A 27,767-nucleotide genomic window follows, 5' to 3' on the forward strand; every position below is an offset into this window, starting at 1 on the left:
CAGTGGTCAACTTTTTTCTTTTTTTTCTTTTTTTTTTGCAACGCTCTCTCCTTGAGAGAGGGGTGCGGGGGAGAGAGGAGGGATTTCAAATTTCCCCCTATGTGAACTTGCAGCTGTAAAGCGGTGAAAAGTTTAGAGGTCAATTTTGAAGGCACACTTCGGCAAAACAGTGAAATTACTGTCGCATGAATATTTATAGGCGCAGCTCGGATCCGTTGTATTTGAGAGCGCGTTTACTTTAAGGTCGCAAGTCGCTCACTCGTTCGTCGACGTAAATTAGCGTTAGCGAACTGAAGCTGCGTGCTTTCTTCTTGTGCTCCTGAAGCAACGCGTTTGCAATGGAGCAGGAAGGTGCGTGTCTCAGCAGGTTTGCACCGGCGTCTCGTTTATCTTACTTACCATCAGCGGACAGGGAGCTGAGACGAAGCTCCGAACGCTAACTGGGAAGGGAAGCGGTGGAACGAGGAGGGTGCATGACCTCCCACAATGCATCATTTATAAGCAACGTGCTCCCCAGCAGCTTCACGATCCAAACTCTGACGCCGTGCTGCAGGAGCGGATTCCCTGCAATTTATTAAATATTTGATACAAACATCACTTCTTTTTTTTTCTCAGAACACTGCACTTTTATTGCATTACTTGCACAATTTCCATGTTCAAACGAAGTCACGGAATCGCATTAGCTTTGATTTATCTCTTCTCTCTCAGACATTAAAAAGAAAAAACAGATTAAAGTTTAATTTTAAGAGGTATTGCCGACGAAACCGCTCGTGATAAAAAATATATTTGACACCTAATCTTCCTTCCTGTTGTCAGTGTTTTTGCGGAGAGCAAAAAAATTGGTCAGCGTTAAGTAGTTTTAAATGGAAATCTGCTGAAGAAATAAAAATTAGGACCCACTGAAGTGAATTCCTAATAGAGGTTTTAAACAAAAAAACCTTTCTACATTTCATCAGTTTCAACGACGAGCATTAACATGTTTTATTTTGTGGGTCATTTACACATATTTTTAAAAGCAATACTGTGTGATCAGTTTTATGGTTCTGCTGAGTCTACTCTACTGTCCCTCCAGGTGGGGAGAAATGGGGTTGTTGATGTTCCCAAATAATACTTTGGAGGTAGGAGGAATGTGTCAAAATGACATCTGGATGGATGTCAGGATACAGATGATTCACTGCGGCAACCTGCTGAAATAATCCAGCTGTCACGTTGTCGTCTTTGTGTCTGTTCCCAGCTGATCGCTTGAAGTTGCCGATATTTATAAGTCGGACCGAGTGGCGAACACAGAAACCCGGTTTAGCCGCCGTCGAATTTCTTCGTTTCAATTAAGCCATTACTTTACGCGAAATTTTGGACACATTTAGGGAGCCGCCGTCGCCAGCGTTGCTCCCAGGCAAGTTGTCGGGCCGGTTTAGGTAGGACGTCCAGAAACCCGAATCAAATATCTTAATCTTTTCTCTCCCTGCTTGTCTTGTTCCCATCAGGAGTCCTGTCTCCCAGCAGCAGCAGCCATGTGAGAGGAGCTGTCAGCATGCAGAGGATGCCCACATCCAGCTAAAACAGAGCGGTCCTCCCCCTCCCCCATCCTCCCCAACCTGCTCCCATCCTCCTTCCCACATGAGGACAAGAAGATGACTATCACCAGCCGGCAGTCCTTTAATGTCCTGACGGTCATCTTCCTCCTGCTGTCCACTGCAGGTATGTGAAAGTCAGGATTATGTCCATCAGCGAGTCTGCCTTTCTGGCCCCCTTCAAAAGTTTGTCTCATTATAGAGGGGTCGGCAGACACCCGTGTGAGACCTTTGGGGGACGTTCATCCCTGTGCTCTAAAAGACAGACGTCGTTTCAGAAAGAAAAAAAAAAGAAGCCTGTAAGGTCGTGACATAAATGTAGAGAAGACAAAATGTGCAACGTTTTGTTGGAAAAAGCTGGGAGATGTTGATTTCTGAGGCTCAGAAGAGTCTATGTGAGGACAAATGCTGCGTTTAGAGCCAAAACGTTGTCGTATTTGATAGGAAAAGCCCAAAAAGGGGGCTACGTTTGTTGAAAAAAAAAAAGAACAACTGTAATATACAAGCAACAGAGAATGCTTATATACATTAAATTGATTTTAAAACATTCATCTGCCACTATTTCTGTTTTCAACAATATATAAAGTTGATAGATGAAAAAAAAGACACAAACAGCTTTACTTTGTCTGAAGTGAAGCCAGACCAAACTTCATGTTTTGCATCAGTTTGAATTACCAAAATTATTTCCATTTGCTAAATGTCTCTTGATGAGAAAGAGAACATGTCAGAAATGTGTTTGTTCAGATCTCCAAAGTCAGAAGTTGACAGACATTTACTGAGTGTTTGTGCCAGCGTTGCCTTTAAATAGTTTGAACTGGCGTCGATTTTCAAAACTTCCTCCTGACAGAGCTGGTGGAGCCGAGTCAGGTCAGTAGGCCGCCTCGCCGACACAGACGCCTTTTCAGATCCTCCCACGAACTCTTTGTAGGGCTGAGATCAGGGCTTTGTGACGGCCACACCAAAACGTTGACTTAGTTGTCCACTTTACAACCACTTAGAGATCAATCTTCGCCCGAGTTTTAACCTCTATAGATTCTATAGATAATTGTCTGTAGATGTTGTGTCCATATTTCTATATACTGTAACGCAGACACATCCGCAGGCGTTTCTCCAATCAGCTCAGACAAGTCAGTTAGCCTATCAGAAGCTTCCAAAGCCATGACATCATCATCTGTGCTTTTCCCTCCTTGATGATGACATGGCTTGACCTATCTTTGTACTTCTTGGCTGTAAAATTATTTTTTAAACGTTGCAACAAATCAGCGGTTCTTTTTTTTCCAGATCTTCAACTTTCCAAATAGGGGAGTTAGTCAGTGATAATGAGTGTGCAAGGATGATTTGAAGTCAAAAATGTATCCACGTGAAATTCAAAGTAATTAACTGGTGAACTCTGAACATTAATCGGTTTGTTTTAACTCAGGCAGCTAAATCTGCAGTCAGCCATGTTGCTTTTCAGCTCTCTCTTCTCTGTTTTCATAATTGAAAGACAAATTAAGCCATTATTTCACATTCTGAGAAATAAGAAGTTGCTTTATTCAATTTCCTCTTCTTTTAAATGAGAGTCAAATAAAATAGATCATTAACTTTAATGCCTCGGAACAAGAGAGGCAAGAAACTCGTGGATGTGAAAGCAGCGATAGATCAACAGGAATGCCGTGTGAACGCTTTCTGACGTTCAGAGGCTTTTTGTTCCGCTTGCAAAGAGCCGCGGTGGTTTTCAGCTTGTAAACAAACTGCGTCGGGGAGAGCCCAGCTGTTAATGGCGTCCTGAATCTCAGGAGGTGTTAATGAAATTAAGCAGGTGTGGGTGTGCGTCACAGTGGCGGTAGCTTCGTGGGGAGCAGCTGGTTTCGTCTCGGGCTTCCTCTCAACCAGCTTCGCTGAATCAAAAGCTCAGCGTAATTTCTCATCACTTCAACGCGCCGTCCACCTTTTTCTTTTTCCTTTTTTTTTTTTTGTTTTTGTTTCGCTTTGCTCCAGAGATCTGGTGTGATTTAACCTCGCCGCTGTCAAAGTCGAGCGTGGCCGAACCTCATTACCTTCTTAGAGGACGACTTTTCAAATACCGATCCGTCTCCGCCTGAGGTTACGGAAAGACTCGTGTCTAAAGTGGACCTCCAAACTAAACCGCAGCAACAATTCGTTCATTACCAGCGCAGGCGGATTTCTAGGCTTTCCCGAGACAAAGACGAGTTACTTTACAGCCGAAGTGACACGAGAGCACGTCATGTCGACGGGCGTCCTTTTATTCACGCTTTGTCTGATGATTATGAGGCACAGAGAGAGAAAGAGAGAGCAACAAATCACATTAGCATATCCACAAACAAGTTGCAACAATACAACATATTGTTGAACGCTCTCCAACAATACGTTATCTTGGAAAAATATGAATGACTATTTAGCTATTTTTTTCTAAGGAAGTTGTGGAGAAGATAAAATAGTCCAGGCTTCAGGAGTCTCTCTTCAAACCCAGCAAGTGGCCATTCAGTGTGACAGATCATGCAAAAAGAGGATTAATCTGGGAAAACTACAAAAAAAAAAAAAAAACCCGTCACAATTACACACTATTTTGTGTTGGAATATCAGAGAATCCTGATTAGAAACGTTGATGTTTGTGGTCGTAACATGACGGAATGGGGCGTTGATGCTTTTGCAAGGTTGCTTCCTTATTTCCCTGTCAGCCTTTAAAGCTACTTTACGGCCTGCGTTGTTCCGCGTCGACTCCTCTCTGCGCCTTCCTCCTGTTCAAACAAAGGTTCAAGATTATTAAAAAGAGATACACACGAAGGCAGCCTCAGCAGTTTTCTTTATGAGTATGCACCAGTCTTACGGGTAAGAGAGCAAGTGCTTGAGCTCATTAAGTGTGTGAATAAATGTCCTCTGTGCGGTTTTTATACCGCCACGGCGCAGCACAGCTGTCTCACTGCGAGCTGCAATATGTTTTCCTCTTATTATTATTGGTAGTAAAAATGAGACTATGCTAAGTAGCTATAGCGCTGATTAGTGAGGACAAAAGTGGAAGAGTTGTGGCATGTTTTAATGTCACATTCTTTGTTCTTATGGAGTTGTTCTGCTGTCAGACGGAGCTCACGTGGAAATCCTTTCCCGAGATTTCAATGTCAACAAAAAGGTTATTTCCTGCCCGATTCGACTAGCAGAAGCTGCATTATTTCATTTCTCCCAGTAAACAGCAAGAACGCAGATATTTATCTCGCTCTGACGCTGAAGGAACTTGACAGCACAGTTATATATGAATGCAAATAAGCAAGAATTACCATGTGCTCAGTGTGGGTTTCTTTTACTTTATAATGATCCTCCTTTTCTAACCTTGTATCTTCAGATTCCACATAAAACAGAAGGAGTTTTTTTTTGTCCTTCCGGCTTCGACCAGAACACAACCCAGGAATTTGTTGGTAATTATTTCAAATCACGTGAAACAATTACGCGCGCGAGGATTGTGTCTGGTTTTGCCAGACGCTGTTCATATTTGGTTATTTTTGCAAGTTAAACCCCGCTCGCTTCGCGTTCCTCGCGCTATCAAGACACGGGAGTCTTTCTGTGTCCAGCAGCTTCCAAAGCAAACAGCCAAACAAAAAGAACAACATTAGGTATTCAGAGGTCTTCCTGTGCAGCAGCTGCAGGCTGCGAGACCTTTCCTTTAAGAGCAGTATTCCATCAATAAATCTAATAAGGGGGTTTCAGAGCCGGGAGATAAACACAATTTCTGCCTCAAAGGTCATGAGTTACATTTGCTCTTGAGTGGACGGATCTGAAAACAGCAACAATGACTTGTGTTCTCCTCCGACGCTGCAGCTCTCTCGGCTCATTACCGGGTGTGCGAACCCTACTTCGACCATAAAGGGCGGTACCACTTTGGATTCCACTGCCCGCGCCTCTCAGACAACAAGACCTACATGTTCTGCTGTCACCACAACAACACGGCCTTCAAGTACTGCTGCAACGACAGCGAGTTTCAGATGGTCATGCAGGTCAACCTCACCACCACCTCAGACGGTTACGCACACAAGTAAGTACGCATTAAAACTGCCTCGTTGCCTGTTTCCTTTTAAGGTTTTTTTTTTTTTAAAGATTTGTAGGTTTAATCAGGGTGAAATATTACAATGAATATCTCTTGTCGTTTAAATCGTCCTCGACGCTCTGTGCAGAAGGAAGCATAAAGGGATCTTCCCATACTTTTGGTGGAAAAACTCTTTGGCACTTTTGAAAAGTCGCACACCTTTGAAAAAGAAAGGTTAAAAAAATAAACCCAACATGGGGGTCTTGGATCAAAGATGGACTGGGTTGATTTAATACCACAGGGTTGGATTATGGCTTTAGAGCAGCATACTGAGCAGAGCTGACCCAATATTGCATCAGGTCTTTAGAACAATGTAATTTGGATGCAGGTTTCCAAATATGCCCATCAGCGTGAACGGGATGTTTCTTTATTAAAATAAAGAAAATTATTTCTTTGTGAAATTCTTCAAGCGAGACTGTTTGTGTGTTGCAAATTCAAGAGCCCTGGTTTCATAACTTATTACCAAAACTGGGTGAGATTGGATATATGCAGATGTGATGCGACTCCGGCTCAAACAAAAGCCGAGAACTTATTACACTCTCAGGATTTTATTACAACTGTTAATCAAAATCATACTTTTTTCAGTCTACAACTATTTTGTAAGTTATTTCAAATTCCTGAATAAAAAATTGAATCTTTTGTTTTATGCGCTGACAATCATCTGTACATATGAGCAGTTGAGATCTGAATTATGTGAGAATACATTTAATGCATTTGGCAGCTTTGATTGCTTCTGCCTTGGACCGGCTATAATATGGAGTTGAGTTTCCGGCTCTGAAATGTGTTAAAATGCCTAAGATGAACTTAGCTAGCGTTAGCTTCTGCTAGCTTCTCCTGTGCAAGATGCTAATAACATTCAGAGAACAAAGTCATTTTCTGTTGCGAACTAGAATCGCTATGACAACCCAGTGACATCTACATTGTTTCACCTTCTTACATTTCTCATTTCATCTTGTTAAAGAGATTTAGTGGCGTTTGATCAGGTCGTTGTACAACTCGTTAAAAATGAAGGACGACGTGGAGCTTTCTGGTTTCTAATAAAACAAACTGGGTCACCAGTGTTTGATTAAAACGACCCAAATTGCATCCAAACAACATCAACAGAGCATTTTGGCTAAAAACAAAATATATATCCAGGATGTTTTTTTTGTTTGTTTTCTTTTTAGTAAATATGTGTCACGGTCACGTCTCGGGGAAAATACGTGACCGAGAAATGAAACACTGTTAGGCTATAAATGGATAAATCATGTAGTGACATCATTCATTCATTTACTTATTCATTCTCCTCGCCTGTTTTATCTTGTTCATGGTCACAGGAGGGGGGTTTGGCTCATCCCAGCTGTTGCTAAACATGGCACACACACAGATACACACACACACAAAACAGTACATCAGCCAATAAAACACCAAGTACCCTCGCTTTTTCCTTCATTTTTCACCAAACTACATAGCATTGCAAATGGTTTGATTATTGATATGAAGTGCATGTAGGAAGGAACCAAACCATGGACATAAACTGGAGGTATAAACAAGAGCTGTTAATTAAAACGATCAATGGGAAAAAGGTGGTGGTGGTGATTCTTCAGCGACTCTCCGCCTGCACCCTCGTTGGACCAAAAGGTCTCTTTTTTTAAACGGCAACTCTTGCAAGAGGACCGACTTTCTCTTGGCCGTCCCACTCGTTGGCACGGTTCACCTTTTACTGAAGAGGTTCGTCGACATGGAGCCGCAGCTTACAGAGAAGCATTCAGAAGCATGAAAGTGAAGAGCAGATGCTGAAAGCACCTGCCCACGACCCTGCTGCTCCGATGCCCTCTGTTATGTTATTTTTTTTTCTGTCTAGTTTCTATCAAAATACAGTTGCTGGATGGAAAGGATTGATAGTTAGGTCCGTACTGGGGATCCGTGGTACGATGTACCTGCAGGACGGGTTTTTTCGCTTGCAGGCTGAGGTGATTTCTGCCGCGTGAAGGACAGAAAAACGGTGGCTCTCGTTCTGCGGGAGCTCTCAGTGGGAGGGTTAGGTGGCAAAACCACAGCTTTTTGTACTAATGCCCTCCCAGCATGCAGTGGGTTCACGCTGCCCCTCTTCTCTCCCCCAGCAGGCCGTGGTATTTCAGTTTTAGCATTGGGAAGCCCAGTGAGCAATTCTTTCATCTTGGCTCAAAAGGTGATGGGCCTGCGGGTTTGATATTTACCATTGGCAAAGCTAAAATAAAAAAAAAAGAAGTGGCCACAACTCTGCTCTGTCCTCACACCACATGGTGGAAATGTTATTACAGGTTGGAGGTTTAGCGCTGCAGGTGTTAAACACCAAAGGGCATTTGACCTTTGAAGGAGTCGTCAGGGTAAAAACAGGAGCTGAAAGGAAACGCAAAAAAATATTTACGCCTCTTCGACTTTATTAACTTTGAAAGTGGTTACGAATACAACTTTCGAAGTATTATGTTTTGCTCCGACACAATATAGTGAAGTTGAAACAGTGGGGGAAAAAAAAAAAAAACTTAATAGTGTGGCATACACATCAGTAGAGATGGACGTTTTTACCCATCTGTCTTTGCAAAAGAGAGCAAGTTTAGTCAGACTGGACAGTGAGTGTCTGTGAACATTTTTCAAGCATCGCGTCAACTGGATATCAGTGCGGACTTTGAATAGGCCGCACTGGCTTTAGCAGAAGCTAAAGCCTTCTGCTTTAGCTTCGGTTGTGCGTTTGGAGATGTCTTCCTGCTGGAATGCGAACCTCTGCCTTGAACTCAGGCTTTTTTTTTATTTTTATTTATTTATTTTTTATACAGTCTCTACCTCCTAGGATGAGCCATTCAACTCTGAGCTAAAGAAAAGCATCCCAACATCTCAATTCCCATTTCATCTGGTCAGAGCTTGTTCTTTACTGTGTCCTTAAATGGATTAAGGTCATACGACGTAAGCTGCTGCAGTTACGGCGTCTTATGACTGTATTCCAACAATGTGTGTGGTTTTTTTTGTTTTGTTTTTTGACTCATAAAGATCATAGTGATGGCATGCACAACCAGTTTTCTTGTCAACAGATTCTCTCATCTGAGCTCTGGATATTTGCAGCTCCTCTAGACTGCTGCAAGGCAAACTGGTGGAGTCACATTAAAATGAATGCTGGAAAAAAAAAAAAAAAAAAAAACAGGCAGGGAAAGTGGAGCTGTTGATAGCTGATGAATTGCATCATCTACCCTTAGAGGGATTTAAGTTCACGTATCTAATAACGAGTCGACAATTTCCTCCTAGCAACGAGCGCAATTTCTTCCTGAACACATATAGCACCGTGCTGTAAACATTTCCCCTCGACGCGTCTCACAAGATTTAATAAGTGTTTGTTTCTAAATCAGAAGTGGGGACCATGCAGGTGAGGTGAGCAATGCATTGTTGCAGATCTGAGAGCAGAGGCAGCAGTCATCTTCCCTAATGCACCTCCGGGGCAGCTCAGCACATCCATTTGAAGCGTTTTCTCCAGATTAATATCTATAGAGCTCTGAGGTTTCACAACGTAATAGGATTCACTTGATTTGCCAAATCCAGAAGCGTTTTCACATCACGGTTTATCACGCCGTTAATCAGCGCGGTTGCTGTAATTGGATAGCGAGGCAAATAAAATTTGCTTCCCTCCAAATAAATCTCTGTTTTCAAGTAATATTGAGTGTCAGCTCCTCGTCTGAGTCAGAGTAGTTTTTTTTCTAAGTTTTCTTCTTCTTTCTCTTCATCCATTTGTTGGATATTCCCCCAACTAAATGCCCTCTGTCCCAACGCAAGGAGAAATGTCACACTCAGAGATAATTTAATATCCCCCATTTGCTCAAAGGCCTAGTCTCCCACTTCTCGGGGAAGCTTTTTTTATTTTATTTTTTTTTTGCTCGCTTACCTTGTTAGACTTTATGGACGCTGGTAGACTAAAGTAGTTCAAATGTGACCCACATAAATCCAGCCGGATCATGCAACGCATGGAGAAAAAAAATTGTAAGAGGTGAAGAGATGTTTATTTTATTTTATTTTATTTATTTTTTTTTGTGGAAGCCAGAATGAGGGGGGATTAAAAAGTCTCTTGTGCTAATTAAATTCTTTCTCCAATTTGTGCAGCTGATTTTAAGAAACTGCAAAGGGAACAGATGGAGGTTTATATTTATTTATCTAACTGTTTTTTGTTTTTGTTTTTTTCACCAAGGGAGAATTGGATGAACATCTTGGTCCTGCCAAGTGAATAGCGAACGTTCACACCTGGCAGCACCACCGCAGCCTTCGGGATTTGGGAGCTTGGCTTTTAGAATATCAAAATGGAAGCTCTCAGCGTGTAAAGACTGTTAATCATCATCTTTTCCCAGATAAAGCCGTGCTGTTGCTCCCCCTCTCTCTCTCTCTCTCTCTCTCTCTCTCTCTCTCTCCTGGCAGTAATTACACAGCCCTGGTCGGCGTGTGGATCTACGGCTTCTTCGTCATGGTGCTGCTGGCCCTGGACTTCCTCTACTACTCAGCCATAAACTACGAGTTGTGCCGGATCTACCTGGAGAAGTGGGGTCTGGGCGGCCGCTGGCTGAAGAAGGCCCGGAGCCAGTGGCACCGGTCCATGCCCGAGGAGAGCGAGGCCCAGGCCCAAGCCCAGCCCATGGTGCCCAGCAGCCACTACCAACCCAGACACAGCCTCAGAGGAGAGAGCCACAGCCCCACGCTCCTGCCCTACAACACGTCCACCGCATGGTGAGTCTCTCGACACGGCACATGCCATGCAAAGGAGCAGGTAGTTCAATGTAGTGCTAGTGAGATGCACTGATTACATTTTAGTTGGTTTACAAGTTGTGCAGATTTTTAAAAATATCTGTTTGGGTGTTTGCCCTCTTTTGGATTCTGGTGATTTTTTTTCTTTCTTCAGATCATCAAACAAATTCAAATTTCGCACAATGGTTACCTAAAATGTTTTCAAAGGTTTGCTTTATATCTTAGAGTTAAAAAAAAAAAAAAAAGCTTTCCCAACCAACCAGCGTTTGTCTTTTTTAAGAGTATTTTAGATGACTGTGGAGGAGTTTTGGTCCACTCTTCTTTGTAGAACTGTTTTAATTTAGCTGCACCACATCATGAATAGTGATAAATGAATTAATTAATGGTTTAAGGTCATGCCACAGTATGTGAATCAGATTCGACTTCAGGTTTTGACTAGTCCACTTCAGAATCTTTTACCAAGATTCTGAAAAAGCTTTTATTCCCAACCTCATCATCCTGCTTGCATAACCCATCTGACCTTGAGTTTAAAATCGCAAACTGATGTCAAGTTGTACGAGTTTGATAATCAAGACTTTTTTGTTTGAGGCAGATTTTTGGGCTCAAAATGTTTTACAACTTGTTTTGTAACCCTTTCCAAATTAACAGATGTTAATGTCTATTTCTTGTGCTCTTGAATGAGTTTAGGTCTGGTCATAATCTGTCGCCTTTTAATACCTCTTAACATATTTGTTAGACGGGTTTGTATTATTTTTATTTTTTTATTGGTCTGGCTTTAAATAGGCTACTGAAAGTGAACTCGACCGTCCCTAAGAAATGTGGCACATCCCTTATTTAAGAATGATTAAACAAGGGGGTATTTATTTTTTAATTTATTTCCCCATAACTTAATATTTTAGTTGTATGGGACACTTAAGGAGCGTTTCCGTGGTGATCGGCGATTGATTATTAATGCTGGGAACAAAGGCAACGTTACAGCGTGTGTGTGAGAGGAGTCGCTGTGTTTGGAGTTAACTGGGATTTTATGGCGCGTCGTCACCATGACTGCATAGGTCACATGTTAAACTGCCTGTAGCATCTTATAATTTAGCACAATTAGTCCTAAAAACTGTAAGAATTCATATTATGCAGGGTTTTTTCAAAGAACCGGTAATGGCTGTGGATAGGAGGGATATGCTGTAGCGATCAGTGTTGCAGTGAACATGAAGAAGCCTCTGACTGAAGAACAGCCTGATGAAGAGGATGCTCTAGTGCCACAAAAGCTGTCACTGTTATCTAATACATCACGCAGACTTGGTAAACAGCAGACAGATGATCAATCGAACAATGGCTATCAGTTATTTTTATTTTTTATTTTGCCTAAACATTGTCAAATAGGCTCTTCTAGTCAGGAGCAAAAAATACCTAAATGAAACCATAACAAAATTATTAATCAAGAGCGCCATGAAACGCTTCTGTAACCTCTGGCTACTGAGAAATAATTAGGGCTTTAAAATCTTTCCAACACATCGCCTGCTACCGGGATTTTCTTTTTTTCTCTCCTAGCTTTTACCCCCTCCAAAAAAAAATAAAAAAAACATTACAGTGCAGTAGTTTGTCAGAGCTGAACATCTTCATGTTGCTTGGCCTTTTTACCTTCGCAAGGTATCTGGTTAATGTCACCACGCAGTTCACAGCCACAAGATGCTCACCAGTGGGAGCTTTAGAGCGAAGCACGCTCATGTTTTATCCAATAAAACAAGCTATGCCGCCCTTCCGTAATAAACATAATAAAATATAGATGCTATCCTTGGATATTCCTTCTGAGGCCACGGCGTCTCGTTAACAGCAGGCTGGACGCAGCGGAGGTTACGTAACGGATAAAATATATGATTTACATGATTTCTGGAAAAAAAAAAAGAAAACAATCGATGCACACGGGTTTGCTAATATATGGTTAATATTTGCTGCACGCAGACAGAAAAAATAAATATCCACAGGTGTATTACGTAAACCTCTGTGGAGTACAGCACAATGTGATTTGTTCTGCTCTGATAAGCATATTTCCAACATGGATACCGTTGCCATTTGGAAGAGAACGGAGAATGAAGCAGATGCTTGGATACCAGTGAGGTGACTGGCTTCAGAAATGTTGTTTATCCCTGTTTTCAAAAGAACATTTATATATATATCTTTTCTTTTGTTTGTTTTCTTTGTAGTCTGTGCTTTATTATTTCAAAAGCAACAAGGCGGGGAGGCCACGGGTCTAGCAGCGTAAATAACTGTTTTCAGGATACGTCCTGAGAAGTCAACAGGGGCTCCAGCATCCAGCTCAACATTTAGTTGAGTTCCTTTTAAAGAGCAAACATGGAGATAAGCAGACGGCTTACAGGCAACAGCAGATAAAAATCTTCCAGGAACACAGATTCCCATCCTTCTGTCCTAATAAATGTCTTCCTGCAGAGCGTTTAGCCTCCATGTCTGTGAGTGCCTGTTAGTTTGAGTTCATCCAGCGCCTGTTTTTAGGAAAAAGGTCTGAAAAAAACTCCTTTAAGCTAAATGAAAGTATTCTGGGTCACATAAAAACCGCTTTTTTTTTTTCAGTGGTGTTTTCTCTGGAAAACACCATCCTTCATCCTTTCTGTGTTTATTTTTATTGCATCTGAGAGCAGTCAGTAAGACTCAAGGTGCGTCAGCCCCAGAAGTGAGAGGAGTTGAGACGAAACGAGATGATTTACGACACCTGGAGTGAACAACGGAGGGCTGGTGTGGGGGGGAAGTGGTGGGGGGATCTTCTCCTCCTCTCTTGCCAGACACTGTTCAAACTTTGATGATAAAGCTCGCAGAATAGAGGGAACGCGGCCCGAACAAACATCCGCTTTTGCGAGGGGCGATTTTTCATCCAGGTCTCCGTCTCGGATGCGGCGCGCCCATATCTCTCTGACCGCGGTTCGGTCTCTTCCTCGAGGTAGACGGCGTCTCTTGGGCCATGATAATTTAATGTTGGCGACGGTTTGACAAATGACTCGGAGAAGCGGTGTGGACTGCGTTGGACCCAGAGACGGGAGGAGTGGGGATCTGGAGACCGCTCTGCCAGTGGAAACGTGGTTAACTTAGACTCAACAGATCCACAGAGCCTCCTCATTAGACACGAAGTCTGTTTGGGATGATGGGACTCATCAATCCTAGGCTGGCTTAGGCTCCTCTCTACTGCCTGTGTGCCAGCTTTTGGGTGGATTGTGTGAAAGTATTGAAATACAACAGATTAAAGGGGGACCTAATGTTGTTAACCATGTCACCTTGTAAAAGTATTTACACCCTCAGCTGTCACGTTCAGCAATTTTAGCACGGTTTAATTAGCACACATCTGCAATTGCAAAGTAGAGTGTAATTATAAAATGTTAGGAAAATGATCAAAATGTTTGGCAAATTGAATCTGAATAGTGTGGTGTGTAATTGTATTTAGCTCTCAGAGTCAATTTGTGGAACTGTGCTTTATTATAAGTGCAGCTGCAGAGATGTTGGTGCGTCTCTGCCGGTGTTCTGTCAGATCAGCATACGTTGTCAGATAGTCGTACGCTTAGCTCGGACATGTATACGTTGTCATTACCATATGATTTTATTTAATCAGCAACATAGAATCATAACGTAGATCATCATACACTTTGTTATTAACAGCAGTATAGCATCCTGACTTAGCGGTTAAGTGGGTTAATGAGTTTTACACGGGCGTGTGTTGTAGTTGACTGCAGCTGCAGCCAGACCTGCTTTAAATACACTTTGAAAACACGACAACGCATGTATATTCATCTAGTTATCATAATATGTCATATTATAAACAATTTAATGACTTATTTTCGTCATAACTTGTTGCGTATGCTGAACTGACAACTCCACTGACGGTCGGACTTCTTAATGCGCATGCGCGGGCATGCGTACTGACTGCATGTATGCTATCCTGACAGCGTATGGCTATCTGACAGAACACCGGCTTTAGTTCTTCTTATTAGAGACTCTGTGATTTTTCTCCAATCCACAGAGAGATCGCCAGACTTTCTCCTTTGGGATGTTTGGGTTACCATCGGACGTTTTTCCACTAATTAAGGAAATTGTAAAGATTTCCAACTGGATTTAGATCTGGACTTTGACCGGATCGCTTTAGCACAGAAATGTGGCTTAAATGAAATATTTTTTATTGTAACTCTGGCTTTATGTTTACCGTTGTTGTCCTATTTATGTAATCTTTTAAAAAACCCAACAGATTATTTATTGCTCTGCATTTAGCTAGTCTTCCTATTAACTCTGATCATATTCTCTGAATCTCCTAATGAAAAAAAAGAACCGCCACAGTATGATGCTGCCACCACTAAAGCCTGTTTCACATAAGTTCAATAACCCACAAATATGAGCCCGATTTTGGCTGATAATACATCAAAAGTCGGGCTTAAATCAAGCCAGCTACATAGAACCAAAGGGAACTTGGCCTAAAAATGAGCGTTACATATAAAAACCAATGTCAGATATTCTAAAGTGTTGTGCTGCAAGTATTTTTTGTCTGGTTTCTTCTGCAAACATGAAAAGCATTTTTCCTGCTTTACGTAAAAAAAAATAAAAAAACAAAAAATCTGCCAGTTTAACCAGTACATTTCTTTAATCTATATTCACAAATTATTACAAACCAAGCTTATGTATCTCGCCGAAAAGTTACTTTCAAGTTATTTTTGTCTTATTTCAAGAGTACTGCATAAAAACATCAGTTGCATTTTGAGTTTTGCTCTACATCTCTGGTAATGAAGAAACTACCACTGGCTGAAACCCAGTGGTCTGCGCGTAAACGCCGTTTGCTTTGGGTGTGTGTTAACGGCAAGAAATTACTGACGCTAAAACAGAAGAGAGGTTGATTTTCAGTGTATTTGCCTTAAATCCACCAGCCGGATGGTTGGCCACTGTAAACATTACGTCACGCAGTCTGGCCTTCTATATTTTAGCTGGACGTAGCAAGTGAAGGAGTTGTGAGGACCACGTACGCTACGTTGTGTCGGTATGTCAAGTTGAAAGCCAGTATAGCACATTGAAGCTTGTTGTACTGTGATAAATCTGGAGAACTTTATGCTGTGTAAACACTTTTACAAGGCAGTGCATGTTTAGTTTAACAAGGGAAGCCAACGTCAACGCTCTTAAACAAGAAAAAAAGTCAAACACTAACTTGGTCAAGATTGATGTCATATCTTGTCTGAGATGTGTTGCTATAAAAATAGTTTCTGCTTTCTTTAAAAAAGAAAAAGAAGAGGAAAGAAAGCAGCAGGCCGGCCCCTATCGAAACCTAAAACAGCTCTTGAACAATCACTAAAGCGACATGACAGATGCTTGGAGCTAAATTCAGTCACAGGCAGTTTCTCAGGACGAGATTAGAAGCGCGCGTTTGCAGTTTCACACATTTAAGCTCTCCTGTGAATGCTGATAATGCTCACACTTCTTCTTAAAAGTGTTAAGCAACCAAAATGGCCGACAGCGTGCCGCAATAGATGATGCCCATGCAGTGCGTCATCAGGCGGCCCCTTGTTTTATCTGTGGGGATCTTTTCCCTACCCCCTCCGCCTGAGGGAGGCTTGCAGGGAAATGGTTCAGAAACTAACTGGGTCCACTTGGTTTAACATGTGACGGGCCAAATGTAAATAAACAGAGTGTGGGTCAAGTCCCAAAACTGGCTCAGCGGCATCTAAAAACAAACCCGGGTCGCGCTGAAACTTGGGCGTCGTGCACACCGTACAGCGATCCGGTCGAAGTTTCTGCGGAGGGAGAAAGTGCAGCTCGGCGTTCAGCAGTGGGAACGCCGCTCTCCGTTTCGCTACGGGACCCGGCTGGTTTGCACTGCTGAGGATGTGCTGGGAGGTTTCAGCGTAGGCGGCCTGAGAAAGCGCTTCTACTTTCTCTCCATGGATACCGTTTATTAAACTCCGCCATTCGACATATTCGCTTCGGATTGAGCAAATATAGAAAACTTAATCCTCACTCTTCAGCAAATTACGCTCAAGGGGAAAATATTGAGTCCACCCGATATTGTGGTTTATCTTGGGTTTTATTGGAGCGGTGCAGCGGTTCTTTGCATACAGGAAATTGCCTGCAGATGGAAGTTTACTCTCAGGGTAATGGGAAGCCTAATGGCAACGACATCGGAGATGGTGATTGATTTTTTTTTTTTTTTCCCCCCTAAAGCTTGTATCTGATTTTTCTTTCTGCATTAGCATACAGCGTGGCCAGTGAAACGGCTAGCTCCTACAATCAGAGCAGCTAGTTTGATTGATCTATTCAGGTCTGTGAAGCAAGGCGTCTATCAGAAACTAAAGATTCTCAATCAAGGCAGTTTGTTCCTCTCAGAATGAAAGAAAAAAAAAAACCTCAAGATAGAATTTGCTAAATAATTGTGGAATCGTTGCTCCACAGACTCACTTCATGTTATGTTGCCAAAAGGAGCTAAAACGAGGAGACAACACGGGACACGATGTTACAAATCTGGTCATATTTGAACATTTTCACTTTTTTTTTTTCTTCACAAAAACTCCGGTGCATGGTGTGGCTGTATGTGATATACTAATACAAAGTATTGCAAAATTGTTGTGAAGTGGAAGGAAATTGATTTATGATTTAAAATGTTGCCTTCATTTGTGTTCAGCTCACCTATGTCAGCGTTTTGTTAAAGCGCCTTTTACTGCTGTACAGACTTAACTATATAGAGATTTTTACACATTATTATGTAGGTCTTGACTTAAACTAGTCATTTTTAACAAAGGAATACAAACCATTTAATCATAGTCTGGCTGTTTTTGATTGTTATCCTGCTTGAAGGTGAACTCCTGCTTCTCTGCTGAAGACATTTTATTTATTTTTCTGACCAGTGTATTTTTTTTTTCTCACCACTCTTATTGTCACTCATACTGCCAATATATTCTCCCACCTGAGCTGTGGATCTCTCCAGCTCCTCCATGCATCTCTCAGCTACTCTGCTGCAAGGCATTGTGTCAGGGTGGGTTGAGTGCTATGAGCACCCATAATAACTTTGAAAACTTTCTTTCCTCGTCCTTTCCACTTCGTAATGTTGCACTGTTTTCTAATGGTTTATTATTAGATAAAATGCATCGAAGTTTGTCGTTGCAGTCTGACAAAGTGCGAAAAAGGTCGAGGCGTGAGTTTGTCCACTTCAAGTTCCAGGTGCTGGCGAAGCTCACCTCCAACTGGGTTTCACAAAAGACCGTAAAGGAGCTGGCGCTGAGAATCGTCTGCACTTGATCAAAACTCATTTTATATTCTCTTTGTAGAGCATCCACTCTTAAGATCCTGCAAAAATGATCTGATCAGCTGCTGACATTTAAAGTCCGACTGGATTTGGTTTGTGCTGCAGAAATATCTCGAGCAGTAAGATGAGACACATTAGAGGTTTCCTTGCTCGTGTTTAAAAAAAAAAAAATGCATGACTCATTATTGGTTTGAATCAGTCCGAGCATCTGCCAGGACAGTATATAAAACGGAAAGGAATAAGATGTTGGGCAACATTAAATGACACCGCTGCAAAATCAGCCAGAGCTCCATATTGAGTCCCTTGGCGACTGATAAGTCACTCTGCGCTGAGAAGCAGCAGTACATCCGCCCACTCGATCTGGGCTCTGCGCTCAGCGGACCAGCTGAGCTTCGCCGTGTGGAGAGACCGGACCACGCGAAATGACATCTGTGGCCATATTTGGCGCGCACACCTGACTCACCAGGCGTCTCCAAGCAGAGCTCCCCGCAGTGACTCAGCGTTACCATCCGTGTGTAGTAAATCTTCTCGCCATCATCGTCGTTTGCGTGGCGTTACATCACTTACTTTAAGCTTCCCAAACCCCTGCACTTCAACATCTGCTCTGCAGGAAGCTGACTCAGACTCAGGCTCTGGAGGCTGAAACAACATTTTACCTTTTTGTTTTTTTTTCCCCCCGTTTTCTTTTCCACAGCGTGATCAAAGCCTCGCTCTGCCTGCTGCACATTGGCGTCCATCTTTGAACCCGCCGGTTGGTTTTCTGTGATAATAATGGAACGGTGCATTATAATATTATCCCTGGCCTGTCTGTCCACGGAGCAGCACGCCAAGACCTTGTCCAATTAATGCAGCTCTCCATGTGGTGTGAGTTAATTAACATCATAGATGCTACAAAGACAGACGGACGCAGAGCTCTGTCGAAGGGAGAGAGAGAGAGAGAGAGAGAAGGGCGAGCAGGTTTGGGTCTTTGAAAATGCTACATTTGGCTTTTGCAGTAATGAAAACACGTGGGACATCTGCTGTATTTAAAATTTCACTTTGGCCTGCACGGATTTGCAGCTCAGGAAATTAGAAATAATTAAAAATGTAGCTCGTTTCGTTAAGCGAAACACGCACCTGACAATGCCGAGTTGTTGGTTCGAAATTGCAAATTTGAAAGGCTGTTAAGTGAAACCTGATGTCAGCTCCTCTGGTTAGAGTTGTTTCTTCAGGTTTAATGTAGATGACTTCCTTACTTGTCAAACCACCTGTCTTCTTTACACAAAATATGGACATTTGGAATTTAAATCCCAGTGTAGGATGAATCCATACCCGAGTTTCCAATTTTTGAATTCCTGAAATAAATTCCCTTTTTGAACAACCTCCGAATTAACTGGAAAACCTTAATTGCCAAGTTGCAAACGCCTTTAAAACGAAACCCCCCAAAAAAAAAAAAAAGAATAAAACAGCTTTTACACAAAACCTATTCTCAGAAAAGCGGAAAGCTCATTGTTCCCGGTTCCGGCGTACACATGGCTCGGCTCATTTGAGCAGAAGAGATCGGTGGATGTGATTCGTAGGACGGAGGTGGGCTTGGAGTCTTGACGAGACTTACAGACTCCTAAAATATTCCTGTAAATTTAATAGCTTTTTGAAAAAGCAGAGCAAACCCCGTTTTATTGGTTCTTCTGTTCTCTGACTGTGAGCTGAATTTAAAAACCAATAAGCTTTTTTTTTTTTTTTTTTTTTCTCCCCCACATAAAGAACAATGTTGACCAAAAGGCTCAAAGAAGCACCAGCTCCTAAGCGTAGACGGTGTCAGCCGCAAAGCGAAAGCCTCCCTGTGTTGTCCGGTAGGAACCAAACCGTCTCCGTATCGACGGAGGGATTTAATGATGCAGACCTGTGGCCCTCTGAGTAATAAAACGGCTTTTAGGAGAGTAAAAAGCTCCGTTAGTTATCTGCTTGTTATCTGACGTCCAGCTGAGTTGTTGTCATGGTCATTTAGTCATGCACATAAAACTGAGATACATGAATGGATTCATTTTCCTGTCTTATTAAATATCACCTACTGAACGAAATACGTTTCCTCTAAAGTCGTACCAGATTTGCTAAGACACTCCAGATACATTTATTAGATGTTTTAAACAGAAAATAAACTTTAACTGAATGTTAATTTAAGACTTGTACCTCATTTTATTGAAAGTCAAATAACAAGGCAAAAGTGTTGGCACTTTTGGTTTCATTACCTTCACGAATAAGCAACCTCTCCAAGTGTTTTCACATTTTGTTCAAATTCAACCGCAAATTTTGATTTATTTAATAAACGATTATACTGGGATTTCACATGATCTGAACAGTGCGGTGAACATTTGCTTTCTGGCTACTCAACTAACACTTCAACCAAATTGCATTTCTCTGGTGGGCTCTGAGCAGGCTTCTATAAAACCTCAAAAAGTTTGTTTGTAATGTAATCTAAATGCAAAAAGCACTAGAGGTGTTTTTACAGCGCTGCATCTGATCCACTGTGTTCCTCAGCATTATGGTTTATCCTCAAACTACCGACCGGAGGCCTTATGTGTTCTTATAGGTTCCATCTTCAGGTCAACCATATTTATCTCAGATGTTGATCTGTTGTTGTTTATTTTTAGATACTGGCAAAATCAAATTTCTGGGTTTTTATTAATCTCATTTATTTATATTCTCCATCAAGTTTCCCTGTTTTCCCAGCAAGCCTTGGTCCTGGAGAGTAGTACATTTTTGAAACGCTCAATGACGACCGCTGCTTTTGAGCAAAACATGAACGGATAACTGTTTATAAAAATGCACCGGCCAGTTTCTGTTGTTCAAACTTCAGTTTTATTTTATTTCGCTTAACCTTTATTTTACCAGGAAAGTTGATTGAGGAAGTGATTGTTGAGTTATCCTCAAGAATTCAGAAACATTGGATAAGCTATTTGTGCTGGGATGTTACAAGACAAAACATATACATACTGTCAGTACTACTAACATAACTGATTTGTTATCATTGCTCACATGGTGACTGTGAACTGATGGCAGAAGCCAGTTATCCAACCATTTTAAATAAAATCTCTAACTTGGGCAGATTTTCACATTATTCAATAAAATTCATTTGCATTTAAATGAGCGATTTAATTTGAAAATGTTAATTAAATGTTTTATCATCAGCCATCCCATATGATTACTTTAACTGATTAGTCATTCTGGGGAAGACTAGCGAGGGCAGCAACATGTAATCATCTTGTCAGCTGCTCTGGTGCATCTTTACATCCGAATGCTTTGTTTTTCTTTGTGGAGAAAATTTAAAACGGGGCTGTCCGCCTTCACTGGCGAGGACAGCATGTCAGACCTGAGAAGGCCTCAGAGTCAAAGGCAGCGGGGTGCTGCTTATTCGTCTCCCTTTGTTGTGATGACAGTCTGAATGTGCACTGAAAGCAGAAAAAGATGTAGAGAGGAAATAATTACTTCACCTCCTGCTGATTTTGTAGGGTTTTTCACAAAAGAGTTATCAGCATTCTTTTTTTTTTTTGTGGTAGCTGTATTTTAAAAATCTGGAGAAAAAAACATAAAAGTAAAAAAATAAATAAATAAATGACTTCCATGCCACTGAGTGAAGTAACATTTTTATCTGCTTTAGAAACATAGCTTGGTTCTTATTGTAGGAGCGTTTGTTGGCAAGCACAGCAGTAAGAGTTTTTTTAACAGCTGCTTGGCAGCTTAGAGCTCCAGATCCCGCCTACAGATTTTTATTTTCTTTTGTTGGATTGAGATCTAGAGACTGGCTCAGCCACGCCACATTGTTGATGTTCCTTTGTCGATGATATGATTTGGGTTGGTTTCATGCTGGAAGGCCGCATCCGTCTTCATGTTGAGGAAAGAAGGTTCTCTGACGCTGAGCACGACCCCGTCCACCGACCCCTCAACGCCGTGAAGCCGGAGGCACACCGGTTCAGTTCGGATTAGTGTTTTACTAATGTGAAACAAAAGCCTCCTCGAGCAGTTTCACAAACAGAAACCCATAATCATTACTTCTTCCGGGAAGAAAAACAACAACCATGACAGACTATAATGAGGATTAAGTAGTTAATATGCTGCTCCAGTTGGGCAACAACTTCGTTCGTGTAAGCTAAGCTCCACCGTCAGCCTCCATGTTTACTTCGGCAAACGCTGAGCATTTCTTCTTTATGGCAGTTGGCAGAACACTGAGAACGCTGACGCTATTGCGCCCTCTAGTGCGCATGCGGGACACTTTCCCGCCGTTCACATTGTAGAACACATACAGGTCGCATATGTTAGGCAGTGTGAACAGCCACAGCAAAAAAAACAAAAACGATTTGACCAAAAAATTAGAACTGGGTGACTTCAGGCTGCAGAGTGAACGCAGCCTTTGTCTCATCTGATCACAGTATTTTTCTCTAAGTCTTCTCTGAATCACTGCCAAACCTTTGATTTTACGATACATATTACTGTTTTCCCAATGATGTTCTCGGTCACTGTGACTACAGCTGCCTTCAGATCAATAACAGGCTCTTCCCGAGCTGCTGTGAGCTAATCTCCACCTTTTCCATAATCATCCAAAGCTCACCAACAAAAAAAGTGAGGGATCATAAATCTTTCCTTGAGGCAAGAACTGTCGCCTAACTTCAAACTGATGGATGACGGTGATGGATGTTCATTTTACGTTTCAACTATTTCTATTACACCAAGTGTGATCACCTTTGCACAAAGCTGTTGCAAATGTCTGCTAACTTGTACCTGAAGTCGTTTGACAGATGCTGACACACAACACGTTTAGAGCTGGAATCCGGAGGACTGAATCTTGACGTTTAACGATTGAGCACAAGTCAGACGTCTGGTTTGTTTGTAAGAAATAAAACCTTTGTCATTCAGTAGGTTGTTAATAATTTCACCATTTTGTCATTTTTTTATTTTTGCAGTTTTGATATACATTATACCCAATATTTTTGGTTATATAATTGTGCCTTTTAAGGCAGGACATCCTCTATGAACCGTGGCTCAATTCATACCCCTCAATGGGACAACTCAGATTTTCTATGGCAACCAATCATGGAAATGTGGTTTTATGGCTCCAATAACTCTCATCTACCGGCAAGAAGGCACATAAATGTTTTGGTTGGATGGGTTTTTATATTTTAAAAATGAAGGAGGCACAAACACTGATCAAAGCTACACGGAAAACACAGTTTTCAGAAAATAAAAGCCATTTTATTAAGTTACACAAGAGATTTTTACGATAATTAATCCCCTTGATTCCATTAAATTGGAAAAAAGGAAAGGAAATTAAATGTTGTGACTCGTATTATCCAAAGATTTGTTGCAGATGCTGGTTGGCTCTCCTGCAGCAGTCTGTACTACACCAAACAAGAAGCAGCCTCTGATTGAAGACACTGTTGTTGGCAACCTCATTAAGAGGATGGCTACAGTTGTTCGTGACATTTTTCACTTCATAAAGAACGACTTACTTTAACATAATAAAAAAAATACATGTAGTTAAAATAGATGAGCATGAATTGACTTGCTCACAGACAGGAGATGGCAAGTGAGGTGGGACAAAATGGCAGTAGGTAGATTCACAATTGTGATCCAAATTGACATGTTAACCTGGAACACATTGTGGCAAAGAGATGAATGTTACTCTTTGTGTATCGTGTCGATTCTTGTTTGATACGACATCTTTTCACATCGCAATAAGATCACTGCAACTGGCAAATAAATGATAAACCGCTCATTCTTTTCATGCAAGAAAACTCCATTTATCTCTTTAATTAGCAGGCGATCGAACAACTAATTCCCCGACTGTGTCATATCTTAATCTGAGATGAATTCGGTTAATTTTGACCTTGTTGTTGTTGTTGTTTTCTCCTTTTGAACAGAATAATGCTGCGTGCTGAGTGGACAAACTGAAGAGTAGCAACACCTGGTTTCCTTATACAGAACAGAGGAGATGTCCCAGAACCCCTTCTTCTGTGTGGACTTCAGATACGTCACCACCTTCGGCCTGGCCATACCACAGTAGTTTGTAGTGACTACTGCCAATACGTAATGAGCACAAACACCCGAGGACGGACAGAAGCAGGATTTTTTTTTTTTTTTTAGGAAGAGATGATCAAAGAGGACTCTTTCAGCTGCAGCCTCAGCAGAGGAGAGGGAGAGACGGGTTCATTTTACTTCTTAGAGGGTTTTTCGTGATCCTTTAAAAGCAAGCCGGCGTGGCGCGGAGCGACGAACTGGAAACCCTGAAACCCCGCCGGCCTGCAGACACAGCTCCTCTTTCTACAGTAGATATAAGATGTTTATCACACCGCTGTGTCACTTTGTGTTCAGTAGCAGTTAGACACAGTCGTGGATTATCTATTTGGTGAATTATTTATGTGAACTAGTAGGAGAATTTCTATGAGTGGCTAACTTTCTGAACATATAACAGCTTAGGTTGATGCTGAGCATCTCACTTAGAATGTTTATTTGTTTGTTTGTTTTTTTTTGTTAAAACCAGACAAACGTGTTCTCAGTGATGCTAAAAAAAAAAAAAAAAAAAAAAAACATCTTATAAGAAAACGTTTTAACTCCTCCTTGACAAAGACACAGCATCGCACAGTTTATCCTCTGGTGGTTTCATGATCCTGACATGAAGTCCTCCAGAGGTTCTGTCTCTTCACCCAGAACATTATTGAGGATCAGGGATGCCTTCGCAGCAGCAGGAAGCTTTATGCCAAGTTAAACACGTCCACAATCCTTGGTGACAAGCCTTCAGACCAACAACAAAAGCCAGGCCGATACTTTTAAGGTTTAGTTTGTAATGTTACGACTCGTCTGAAGCTGCGCAAGCGGCGGCTTCATTAGCAATATGATGCAATTGATTAACCGTAAGCTCCTTTATAAGGAGCACTCTGTATCCTGTACCGGTAATTGATAATTGTAAGAAATTAGCCATGATTTAAAAAAAAAAAAAAAAAAGAAAAGGAAAAAAAAAACAGGAAATCCATCCAGGCCCCGTCAACACTGGCAGCAATAATGTACAGCACCGCAGACCGCGTATGAGTTTCAGAGTAAAGGACTCTAAAGAAGGTCTCCAAGGATTTCTGTGTCAGCTTTGTAGGAGCTTAAATTATCACCGCTTTGTGGAAGAAGAAAACTGTACTGGAGAGACGCATCCAGTCGGAGCTTTCAGACTTAAAAGTTATTTACTGGAAAATACGAGTCAAAATGCCCATCGTTATTTTCAAGTCCCTTTTTTGTTGGTTTTACAAATCAAAAGCCTAAAGCCACAAAACAGTGCCTTGTAAAAGTGTTCAAACCGAGTTTTTTTTTTTTTTTTCACATCACAACCACACCCTCAAATGTATTTTTTTGCAGCTTGTAACTGTGACCTATGAGAAAAATGTGACGTGTTTTTAAAAATCTATTTTGCCAATGATTTGGACAAATAGCTCAAGTCTGAACTTGTGGATGCCGCCACCATGTTTCTCTGTAGGGGATGGTACATTCAGAGTGATCTGCTGTGTTTTCCTCCAAACGTGGTGTTTTACCCGTAGCCAAAAAAAATTTACCTTGGTCTCATCTGGTCAGAGAACCTTTTTCCTCATGTATGCATAAAAAAACCCCAAACACAAAATATGGCAAACAAAAAAATAGGAATTCTTACAGCTTAATAATCCCTTTCTGTCTTCATGCCACATAAAGAGCAGCTTCTCCCACCTGAGGCCTTCGTCAAACACTTGGATTTGCACCGAGCTTAAGCCGAAAGGCAGCTGGTTGCCCCGGATTTTATTTTAAACTCTCAGAAAATACGCTGAGGTTCGTGGTTGTGACGTGGCAAAGTGTGAGATGAACCCCGAGGGGTGTGAACACTTTTGCACAGCACTGTAAATGTATTTATTTATTTATTTTGGATTGACGAGTAATTATAAACGAGTTAAATATAACAACCTACACTGATTTTTAGTACCTGTTAGTCCGTCGCCTGTTTTGCTCCGTTAATGAATGGACTGCTTCGCTTGAGTTTTATCTTAAACTAGCAGAAACATCTTCAGCTGTTTTGTCCTTTTGTTTTGTTGATTTACTCACCCAGTCGTGTCCCATTTAGACACACTTAATGATCTGCCACAGTGGACAAAGTCATAACGACTACGTATTCACCTTTAAATGGCTTAAAGGGAAATTAGAGTCACTTTTGCCTAGAATATTAACTACAGAAACACCAAAGTGATAACTAATTGACTGACTAAAAGATATAAAGATGATATTCGGTTCTACAATCATCTGAAGGTTAATACTTTGGGCTGAATCAGGTGCTGAATCCAGAAAAGAAAAAAAAAAACTGTTTTGGTAGAAAAGTCACACAGTCACTTGTGGTCATTAGACCACTGACTCCAAACAGTTTGGTGGAGCAAAAACAAACCAGATAGAGGATTTGATTCTTTAATTTCAGCGCTCCGTGAAGTTTAAGTGGAGCCGAACGGCGGCCAGCGTCATCTGTTCCCCGTTATCTCCAATAATATTCAAATTTGCTGAACCACTAGAGCAACTTAATTCCCACTTTCAGTAGCTGAAGTTTAATTGCGCGCTTGCCCCAGATGACTTGTGCCATCAACTTCTAGGGGGCAGAGAAGAGGCAGGATGTGTCCAAGCGAAATAATTGGCCCACAGCTCAAGTTCTGGCTTTTAAATTACTCTCTCTCGCTCAGAGTGCGAAGAACAGCAGCAGCAAACAGGAAGGTGAGAGTTTTAACAGGGTGTGGCAGGAGAATAGTCCCCAAATTACAATTATATTAATATATTTTGGAGCGCTGTATGAAGACCTTTTTTTTTTTCTTTTTTAACATATCACCAGTTATAAAATGCATTAGTCTTACCCAGGGAATTTAAATCGAAAATAACTTCAATATGCCTCCGACGAGTAGTAGCAGGATCTTAGACGGAGTTCATCGTCCAGAGATGTTTTGGGAATCCTGACTTGTTTTCAATGTTCCAACCTGGTTTTTTTTGTGTGATGTTTTCTGTTTCGTAGACAGTAGTCCTTACTCCGGCCTGACGTGATGTGGTACTGTTAATCGTATCAGCTCAAGCCTTTCTCCTGTACTGAAATAAATAAATAAATAATAAATAAACAGATGGAGGAGGGAGGGCGGGGGGCAAAGGAAGCACACAGCTGTTTCGGTCTCTCCAGGTTGTCATGGTAACAGTTGCCTTACAGTTAAATCCCCACCTGTACACAGAAGCTTTGTAGTGGTCGATACCTCACTTTTCCCTGGGTGTGGTGATGAGGACGACGAAGACGATGGTGTGCACCGCGTTCTGTCTATGTACCTCCTACTAGATAGAATGTAACTTTTCCAGTGAGATTGTAATTGCACTCGTTGACTTTGTATTGTCACAAAAGGGAGAAATAAAGTTTTATCTTTTCCAGTGTGTTTAAAATCCCTCTGTGTGACGTTAGTCTCTTTCGCAAAAGGAAGGAAAATCATCAACAGGGTAATGAACAAAGCGCCACACTTTCCGAGCCTTTAAAATTAGATTTAAAATGTACTATGGTGAAAGTATACAGTTCGTCGTGTGAAGGCAAAAATGCTAGGTGATGATGGCAGACCGACAGGAAGCAGAAAGGAAAGGAGGGCAGGGCCAGGGCATACTTTTCTTTTATTGGTCGAGCTTGGAACCCACTGATAACTGCTTGCAGCTCTAGGTTTGTTTAAATGCGTACAGCGGAGCAGAAAAATTACTGAAATAAAACATGCCACAAAACAAAAACACATCATGAAAGAAACAGAGGCAGTACTGCCAGATCTATTTATTGCTACTAATTTATGTTTATTACCTTGAAGAAGTATTTATACTCCTTAAAATCTTTTATAACCATTGTCATGGTATAACCACAAACTTCATTTGTGCTACAAAAAGTAGCGTAAAAAAACGAGAGGTCACAATTTGAAGCTGCATTTCTATTTAGCCTCTTTTTTATTCTGAGGCCCCTAACAAGCAACATATTTAAAAACATAAAAGGATTTCTCTGTCGGTGGTGATCTGATCAGGGTTTTCACACCGAGCTGAAGTTGAGGGAGGTTCAAGTTACAAAGTGTCTAAGCACCAC

The 27,767-nt window shown here is 41.4% G+C and overlaps 1 protein-coding gene across 4 annotated transcripts in view; it reads left to right on the plus strand.

Moving 5' to 3' along the window:
* shisal1b (shisa like 1b) overlaps nt 1-27,092 on the plus strand; it is a 51,369-nt gene extending 24,277 nt beyond the window's left edge. For 3 of the 4 annotated variants that reach the window (XM_016668778.1, XM_007546711.2, XM_016668779.1), the window contains 3 exons: nt 1,485-1,698; nt 5,385-5,598; nt 10,063-10,372. In XM_016668778.1, the coding sequence (XP_016524264.1) occupies nt 1,632-1,698; nt 5,385-5,598; nt 10,063-10,372 (591 nt within the window). In that variant the 5' untranslated portion in view covers nt 1,485-1,631. Of the gene's footprint in view, nt 1-1,484; nt 1,699-5,384; nt 5,599-10,062; nt 10,373-23,553 lie in introns of those variants that run through there. The other variant, XM_007546712.2, reaches the window with a different exon arrangement.
* Nucleotides 27,093-27,767: the final 675 nt, after the last annotated feature.

The sequence above is a fragment of the Poecilia formosa genome, unplaced genomic scaffold (assembly GCF_000485575.1).
Source record: "Poecilia formosa unplaced genomic scaffold, Poecilia_formosa-5.1.2 Scaffold17, whole genome shotgun sequence".
NCBI lineage: Eukaryota > Metazoa > Chordata > Actinopteri > Cyprinodontiformes > Poeciliidae > Poecilia > Poecilia formosa.